Source organism: Nicotiana attenuata, unplaced genomic scaffold (genome assembly GCF_001879085.1).
Source record: "Nicotiana attenuata strain UT unplaced genomic scaffold, NIATTr2, whole genome shotgun sequence".
NCBI lineage: Eukaryota > Viridiplantae > Streptophyta > Magnoliopsida > Solanales > Solanaceae > Nicotiana > Nicotiana attenuata.
The window spans coordinates 64,381-73,478 of NW_017671522.1; the positions used below are offsets into that span (position 1 = coordinate 64,381).

At 36.4% G+C, this 9,098-nt stretch overlaps 1 protein-coding gene and 2 long non-coding RNA genes across 4 annotated transcripts; all 3 read right to left on the reverse strand.

Moving 5' to 3' along the window:
• Nucleotides 1-2,595: 2,595 nt before the first annotated feature.
• LOC109208781 lies at nucleotides 2,596-3,995 on the reverse strand. The gene is made up of 2 exons (XM_019371932.1): nucleotides 3,753-3,995; nucleotides 2,596-3,555 (listed from the first exon to the last, which is right to left on the reverse strand). Exons 1-2 carry the CDS (start codon nucleotides 3,993-3,995, stop codon nucleotides 2,596-2,598), a joined length of 1,203 nt encoding a protein of 400 aa, XP_019227477.1.
• A 1,936-nt stretch (nucleotides 3,996-5,931) lies between these two features.
• On the reverse strand, nucleotides 5,932-6,406 carry LOC109208777. Its single transcript, XR_002065262.1, has 2 exons — nucleotides 6,320-6,406; nucleotides 5,932-6,136 (listed from the first exon to the last, which is right to left on the reverse strand). It is a non-coding gene; the product is annotated as an uncharacterized LOC109208777 (long non-coding RNA).
• Nucleotides 6,407-6,494: 88 nt separating this feature from the next.
• On the reverse strand, nucleotides 6,495-8,058 carry LOC109208776. 2 transcript variants are annotated; one of them, XR_002065260.1, is made up of 3 exons: nucleotides 8,017-8,058; nucleotides 7,329-7,431; nucleotides 6,495-6,599 (listed from the first exon to the last, which is right to left on the reverse strand). It is a non-coding gene; the product is annotated as an uncharacterized LOC109208776 (long non-coding RNA). The 2 variants fall into 2 exon arrangements; XR_002065261.1 differs by having other exon boundaries at nucleotides 7,329-7,439.
• Between the last annotated feature and the right edge of the window lie 1,040 nt (nucleotides 8,059-9,098).

The window sequence follows — 9,098 nt, forward strand, 5'->3', positions numbered from 1 at the left end:
CATTTTGTCTTAGGGTTTCTCTTGTGAATTTTACATGGGTTCACGAGGAATTCGAGCGTTTTCATTTTTATGCCTTCTCTTGCATATTCATGGGCTTTTATGTTTATAGTCTCCGGAAAATATTGCTAAAACCTTTAATAAGTAGTATGCTTCTTTTGCAAAATAAATTAATAGCCTGAAATCAGACAAACCTTTCCACTCTTATAGTTGCTTAGAGCTCTGCTAGAACGGCAAATAGAGGTGCAAGCAAAGTTCTTGAATATTTCCTCAACTAGCAGAAAGCTTGTCCTTTTAAAGAAAATTCAAAAGGAAGTACAGGACACGCATTAAGATAACTCAAAAATAACTAGAGAAAATTATTCAACATAACTGTTTACCATTTGAATAATCGAAAATGACTTACGTATATTTTATTTTCAGGTCTTTTATGTGAAAAAATCAAAATCTCTTGAATTTTTTTATATTAAACTAAAAATATTGTAATGGACCATAATACCTTTTGACCCAAATTATTACTACTACTATCTAACATTTTGGCATCTCTCCGTTAACTATTAGCAAGTGAAATGCATATAATCCTACTATTTCAAATACTTTGAAGTATAAAGGAGTAGAGTTTGATGGAAGTCAAAACTATCCCTATCGTTTGCTAAATGATTTATAAATACCCCCGTCCATTTATCCGTTCAAAAAATACATTCGGTCCATCTATCCGTTCAAAAAAACACACGAAGTTAATTCCATTAACAAAAATACCCCTGCGACTAACGGCAGGATGGACGGAGTGTGTTTTTTTGAACGGATAGATGGACGGAGGGTATTTATAAACCATTTAGCAAACGATAGGGATTTTTGACCAAAAATCAAATATGGGTCTTATTTTTACCCATTTACCTGGTCCGACCCTATTTATTTGACCCGCCTAATTATTTTCTTTATTTTTCTTTGCTTTTTTTTTCCTCTCTTTTTCCTTATCACCCAGCACACCCACTCTTATCTCACAAATCATTTTTACCATTTCTTTGTTGAAACAAATCTTTCTTTGTGTTTGAAAATATGGCTTTGGCTTTCACTTCATCTGCAATTCATGGCTCTTTGTCCTCCTCTTCTTCTTCTTATGAACATCCCAAAGGTAATCCTTTACTTTTTTGTTTTACCTTTTATAGATTCAATCTTTATCCTAGAATGTGATAATTTCATGCTTTTTAGCACCTTAGTTTCAATTTTCTTGTGTGCTTGTATCAGTTATATGTAGTTATTTTTTCTCTGTTATTTCGTGGCTCTTTTTTCTTCTTATTAACAATCCAAAGATTTCCATTACTTGTCCCTTTCAAAGTTTCAATATTTCTCCTAGATTTGATTGATATATTTGAACAATTTTAGCATTTGGGCTCAATTTTTTTGTTTCAGATTTTTGGTTTGTTTTGATCCTTGTCTTCTTACTTAACAACCCAAATGTATTTGTTGATTTTCCATTTTAAGAGTTTCAATACTTATCCTGAGTTTGATTGGAGAAATTTCAGAATCTGGTTTGAATTTCGGGTTATTTGATTTTGGGTTTTATCTATTCTTTAATTAATTTGTTATTGTGTGTATGCAGTGTCCCAATTGGAGAAGAAGAAAGGGGGAGATCAGATGAGTGGGAATGGGTGTGATAGATACTACCCATTTTTGTAAATTGGTCGGATAAGGTAAATGGGTTGAAATAATATCCATTTTTTATTCCAGTCAAAGATTGCCACGTGGCCCAATTAAAATATCTATCGTTTGCTAAATGATTTATAAATACCCTCGTCCATCTATCCGTTCAAAAAAACACACTCCGTCCATCTTGCCGTTAGTCGCGGGGGTATTTTTGTTAATAGAATTAACTTCGTGTGTTTTTTTGAACGGATAGATGGACGAAGTGTATTTTTTTGAACGGATAGATAAACGGAGGGTATTTATAAACCATTTAGCAAACGATAGGGATAGTTCTGGCCCTTTTCCATTCTAACTATAACTGCAAAAGGGAAAAGTGACGTGATTCAAGCCCTTTCCTGGAAAAGGGTGCAAGATATGGAAAAAGGGTGTTCTTTGGTCTGCAGTCTGGATCGAAAATAAAGTCAACTGATTACTCATATTATAACAACAACAACAACAACAATAATAACAACAACAACATACCAGTATAATCCTAGGGTGGGGTCTGGGAGGGCAGAGGCGGACCCAGGATTTAAGCCTTACGGGGGCACCATTGTTTTTAGTATGCCAATCACCAACAATAAAGTTCGGGTGTAACTCTTTGAAATGACTATGATAATTTATCATCAAAATAAAAATATCAATATTATCAAATACCATTAACTTGATACTAATATAACAAAAGTATATTGTCCACTCATAGTTGAACTCGACGCGTTTTCATATTTTGAAAACGGTCAATAATAGTATCATTGCTTATATTTACAAACACTTCCTTCTCAAAGTAACAAACTAAACAATCATATAAAAATGCATCACCAATACTACTACGCAATTCATCTTTGATGTACTTCATAGATGAGAATGCTCTTTCCACCGTTGCAGTTGCGACAGGTAAAATTAAAGTCAACTTCACAAGCAAATAAACAAGTGAATAAGTCTCCACATGATTTGTCTCAACCAATGCTTTCGCCAAATCACCAATATAAGTCCTTTCAAATCAGAGAACCTAGGGTCACCATGTTGCATATGCCATATGAAAGTGTCAAGTTGGCGACTAAGATCTCGAAGCTTCAATTCACCAAACTCATCGGGATAATGCTTGGCCAATGTCATTATTCTTTCCTTATCAAAATTAGCAAATGAGTTAGCCGGATTCAAGCTAGCCATACCAAGAAGCAGGTTACTACTCACAACATCAAAACGACTATTAAGCTCCAGAAGTTGCAAATCAATCACGGCATAAAAAAGCTCAACACGTAAGTGATGTGAATAAGTAACACTAGAAGGCCTACGCTTCGACTTTCCAGGAATATAGAATTCTTCCATCTTGGGCACCAAAATATCATGTTTTGCACAAAATAAATATACTTCATTCATCAATGGTTCCCATCCTTTATCTCTCATTTCTTGCAACCTTTCCTTTGTGATATCAAGAAATACCATGGCATTGACAATATCTTGATCTTTCTTCTGTAATGCTTTGCTCAACTCGTTTGACATTATCAACACTTTCAACATTAAGTGAAGCAAGAAAACAAATTCAAATGCTTTAATTTTACTCGAAAAAGCTTCTGCTTGCAACCTATCATTAACATCACCTTCACATTCAATCACCCCAAGCACATGAACAATAGAAGAAAATAAAATAACAAAGTCATCCAATGTTTTACAATGTGATCCCCAACGAGTGTCACCTGGCCTTTGAAGCCCCCGCTCTTGATTTAATCCTTTCCCACTTTGAACTTCACCACTCTCTAACAATTGCTCCAACAATTCTGCTTGATGATCCTGAAGTTGATCTCTACGCTTAAAAGAAACTCCAACTATATTCCACACATTAGTAACAATAGCAAAGAAAGTCTCAACCTCCTAGTGTTTTTTAGCAACAGCTACAAGCGTCAATTGTAATTGATGTGCAAAACAATGAACAGAATATGCCCATGGAGTTTCTTGCAAAATTAAGCTTTAAGGCCATTCATCTTTCCCTGCATATTACTAGCCCCATCATAGCCTTGTCCACGTATTTTGGATGGACTTAATGAGTGTTTCATTAGCAAAGAAAGTACTGCTTCTTTCAACGACTTTGCAGATGTATCACTAACACGAACAAGACTAATAAATGGCTCGTTCACTTGGCCTTTTTTGTCAACATACCGCAAAGCAAAGGCCATTTGTTCATGGTGTGAAATATCCTTGGACTCATCAGCTAATATCCCAAAATAATCTCCACCCAAGTCATCAATTATAGCTTTCACGGTCTCTTGTGCACAAGAACTCACAATATCCTTTTGAATTTTTGGCGAAGTCATCATATCATTTTTTGGAGCATGTTTTGGGTTTAGAAGAAATAACCTGATGTCAAAGAGAGAGAAAAGGGAGTAGGCTTGTATTTTTAACATATGAAATTTGTTTTGGGTTTAGAAGAAATAACCTGATGTCAAAGAGAGAGAAAAGGGAGTAGGCGTGTATTTTTAAACTTTGAACGGAATTAAGATTCAATTAAAGGTCTGACCGAATGAGACCCAATCAAAAAAAAATTGAGTGTTGGATCTGAGTTTCGAACCCGGCTCTTGAAGAAGGCAGCTACTCCCACAAAACAACTCTTCTATCCAGTCTTTGTGACTGAGGGTGCCGCATAATATATTTATAGGGGTCCTCCCTGTATTAACTTATATATATAGAATATATATACAATATTTTTACCGAGGCCAACGGGTGCCCGTGACCCCCCACCCCCTAGCGTAGGTCCGCCCCTGTGAGAGGGTATTGTGTACGCAGATATTACCCCTTCCTGAAGAGATAGAAAAGCTGTTTTCGACAGATACTCGGCTGAAAATTACTCATATTATAGTTCACTAAAAGAAGGTTCCTAGCTCAAGATATCAACATTAGTGGTTCACTTTCCCGTAAAAAGGGTGTGCAAGATATGGAAAACGGTGTGCTGTAACATGGAAGTATTTTCTTCAACATTTAAGCCAACTGATTAGTGTTATAATTCTAAAAGGATAAAACTTGACAGTCAAAGAACTATATTTTGACTCCACCTCAGGATATGATTGTCGTGGTTGTTCACTTGTCTAGTGTAATTCTAACCTCCTACTGGTTAAAATTTGAATTATTCCATCAACTGTGCGTTATTTGCCCACTCATTGGCCAAGTGGGCTAATTTTCGCCTATAAGAACAGTCGAATGTTTCTTTTCGAAGACAAATTTAGCTCCAGCTACTGGGGACAGAGTTTAAATAGTGTCCTCAGGAAAGGCCATTTTTGCAAATTCCCCGTAGTTAAAGGTATGAAAGTTAAAGGGAAAATGATACTGTATAGCCGCTCTTAAAATAACAGCAAAAAAAAAATATTTTTTGTATATATATACATTTTGTATGTTATATACAAATTTTATACATTTTAAGGCTACCGAATATAAATAATTTTTAGTGAGGGCTAAAAGTAAAAAAGCCCAAAGTTAAATCTTTATACCATGGGCTCCCCTACTCTAAGCAGGAACAAGAGCAATATGTTTTGCTCATGCTGGACATGTATTACTGGGCTTTCCCCAATTAAATTCAAAAAATTACAGGAATATGACACTTTTGGTGTCCTCTTTAATTTTTGACCCTTGCTTAGCCTATGGACGGAACTTAAAGTATTTCCAATGAGGCAAACGAGGGGTAACACTTGTTAAACTTGATGTTCTGCCCACGAGAAAAGCGAAAATAAAAATAAGACCAATCACTTTTAGAGCTATTTGTGTACTTCACCCTATTTAACACGGGGGAACTTATATAATTTACCCATTTATAAAACTCACTTTCATGATATACCTAAAATTTGAAATTACATCAAATATCCCAATACACTACAAAAAGACAGTGAATTTGCGGCGGTTATATCTTGCGTATTACGGCGGTCTATAACCGCCACTAGCACAATTAATGGCGGCTAGTGAAAACGCCGAAATCGAAGGCGCCACAAAGTTGATATGGCAGTTTTCCAAAATCCGCCGATTGAATAAAACATAAAGTGGCGGTTTTATGTGTTTAAACTAGCGGTTTCAGCTCGCCACAATTATATAATTGGATATCTCTGAAACTGTGGCGGTCCAAACCGTCGTAATTATCCTCACAGCCCGTTTCTCTTCAATTTATAATTCTTTTTCACATTTTTTACATTCCATTTTACACCATGTCCTACGCTATCAAACTTATGTATTACTTTATAATAGTTTTGACACAAATATAAGGGGAAGATCAACTAAATAAATCATTCATCGTATATAAAAAGAATAAGCATTTCAAAATTACATCATAAAATGTAACTAAATTTCAAGGAGTAATATTTTACATTCCATGAGAAAAATAATTCTGGCAAATCCTAAACTTGTTCTTTGTTATTTCCATGTGGTGTACTTCTTGGGTTGTCAGGTGATGATACAATTTTGCTACATCCAGTGCCTACAAAATAAATCAAAACAACAAGCAATAAGTTACACAAAAGGATCAAGATACAAACATATATGTGTATATATATACACACTAGTTACAATTCTCGAGCATAATAGCATCAACAATTTCCATATAAAGCACCAGCTGTTATAACTAAGTGTTGTAACTGAAAACATAAAAAAAATTTCTTACCAAGAACTAAGTGTTGTAACTGAAAACATAAAAGAATTTTCAGCAGCAGAGCAAAAATGCCGAAGAATTCCTGGTGTTAATCCTGGTGTTAATTGAATATATTTGTGATTTGTACAGTGATAATTCACCAAAATATAAGGTAATTGAAACATAAGGCCAGACATATATGACTTGCCTCTTATCAAGTAAGATCTTGAGTAGCTTGAGTGTCACATGAATAGTGGCAGTACCATCCAAAGCTGAAGAGGATAAAGAAACATGATCAAAAGTATACTCGTATCTGCACATCCAAGCAACCACAGGGGTAAGTTCACCATAATTTCTAATAATAAATAAATTTGTAAGAGTCCTTTAAATATTTAACCTCTTCAGGTAAAATCCCTGAGAATTCAGTAATTAACAGCAAAAGAGTTCATGAAATAAGGTTATATGCGACAGGTTAATCAGTTAGTAGCTTGCATTAAGACTATTAGCACCAACCTCCGAATATTATTCTAAACAGAAATACCCGAAGTTTAATTTGCTAACCTTCTTTTGAGGCAGGAACAGAGTCTCTTATTGTGAGAGCACCCTCCCTTTGAAACGTGTTATAGGCACACCTTTTTTATCTGCTTGACAAAAAATTATGTTCTTTTGTCCTGAACGTGTTATAGGCACACCTTTTTTTATCCCCTAACATCTACATTCATGCAATGCAAGCAGTTTTACAAACAAACTACACCTCTTCTCCCAAAAGATATAAGCTGAAAGGCAACATTACATAATTTTGTGGGGAGACCAATATTTGCTAAAAAGTAACATTGAATATTAGATAAAAGGGATATCATCGTTAGACTACTTTGTGACCTCATATGATGTATGAGAAATCATAATCTTCTTCACAGAAGAAGGAACAACATACATAGTATTACACTTTAATTGGACCCAGGAATAGTTAAGATTAAAAGTGTACGCAGGACACAAACAACAAAAAAATGAAGACACAAAAGAGGAAAGAGAACGTATTTACCTTGGAGCACAAACACAAGCGAGACTCGCAAAGCCTCCGCAAGACAATTTGCAGCCTCGTATGTCCAAAGTGCCCGAGCTGCATCCGCAACATTATCTACAAGCTAGAGAGCTATCAGATTATAAATAAGCATCATCACCAAACCTCCAAACGGCAACTCTGGATTTAATTTTCCACCAATAGAGTAAAAATCCAAGAAATCAAGATAGCAAAACCATGGATATCACCTAAAAGACCCCAACAATACATACACCAGCTAATAAACTTCAATTAGCATTAATAACCAAATCAAAACAAAAAGGACCACTAATGACAAAAATCCAACATATGTTGCAGGCCTTCATCTGATAAAAATCCCTTACTAAATAGTTGTCACGACCCAATTCCCAAACCCGGTCGTGATGGCGCCTCTCGTAAAGATAAAGCCAGCCAACAGAACATCGATACCTCTTTAATAGTTACTTAGCATGAATAAGTCTAAAACATTAATAAAATTATCATAAGTGCGGAAGAAAAGTGATAAAACAGGGAACCATCCCGACACAGCCCGAAATCGGGGTGTCACAAGTCACGAGCTACTACAGAGTTTACTAGAATTCTACAAAGTCTGGAACTAGGAACAAAGTCTGAAGATAGTGTAAATACAGAAGATAAGGGAGAAAACGGGGCTGTGGACGTCGACAGCTACCTCGTCACTCCTAGTCCGCCTGGTCTGGAAGGAATCAGTGCTCAGGAACGAAGTCAGCTATGCCTGTATCTGCACACACGGTGCAGGGAGTAATGTGAGTACTCCGACCCAGTGAGTAATAAAAATAAATAATGACTGAAAGCATGAAATCTCATGATACACAAATAACGCTATCTCAAGCAGTAAAATCAGTTAAGCATTAAAACAGTAAAGTATCAAATAATTCTCTTTTAAAACAGTTAAAGACAAATATTTTCAACAAGTAAGCAATAATCAGAAACCTGCCCCTCGGGCTCAATATCAAGCTCTCAGTACAGTATCAGCCCCGCGGGCTCAATATCAGTCACACAGTACAACATCAGCCCCTCGGGCTCACTCTCAAATCACATGGGTACCCGCACTCACTGTGGGGGTGCAGACTACGGAGGGGCTCCTACAGCCCAAGCGCTATATCATCATAAGGCCTGAAAGCCTGTACATATCAACATGAGGCCTGAAAGCCTTCTCACATTACACTCGAGGCCTGAAAGCCTCCTCACATATGGCCCTCGACCTCAATCAGTCCAAAAATAATCATAAGCCCCTTGGGCATCAGTATAACGAAAATGCTCAGCTCAAACACTAATTCAAATATCATTTAAATCTCAAAGTTGAGTAAAAATATAGCTGAGTTCATGAAACAGTGTAATTCAACTGGACTGAGTTCAAATATATTTCAAATAGTGAGGAAATAGTGATGATAGCTCACAAGGAATTTCAAACAGTCGGCAATAAGCCCCAAGTATGGCAATAAGCCCAAGTCATAGTGAAAAACAACAAGTCATAGTCAAATACGCGGTAAAGTATCAACCGGACTGGACCAAGTCACAATCCCCAATAGTAAATGACCTCGCGCTCGCTATTGAACGCGTGTCTCATCTCAACATAGCACTACGTTGTGCAAATCCGGGGTTTCAAACCCTCAGGACATCATTTAAAATCATTACTCACCTCTAGCCGGCCAAAAGTCTAGCTCGCTATGCCCTTTCCTCTCGAATCGACCTTCCCTTGCGTCAAGTCTGATCAAAACCACAAGGAATACG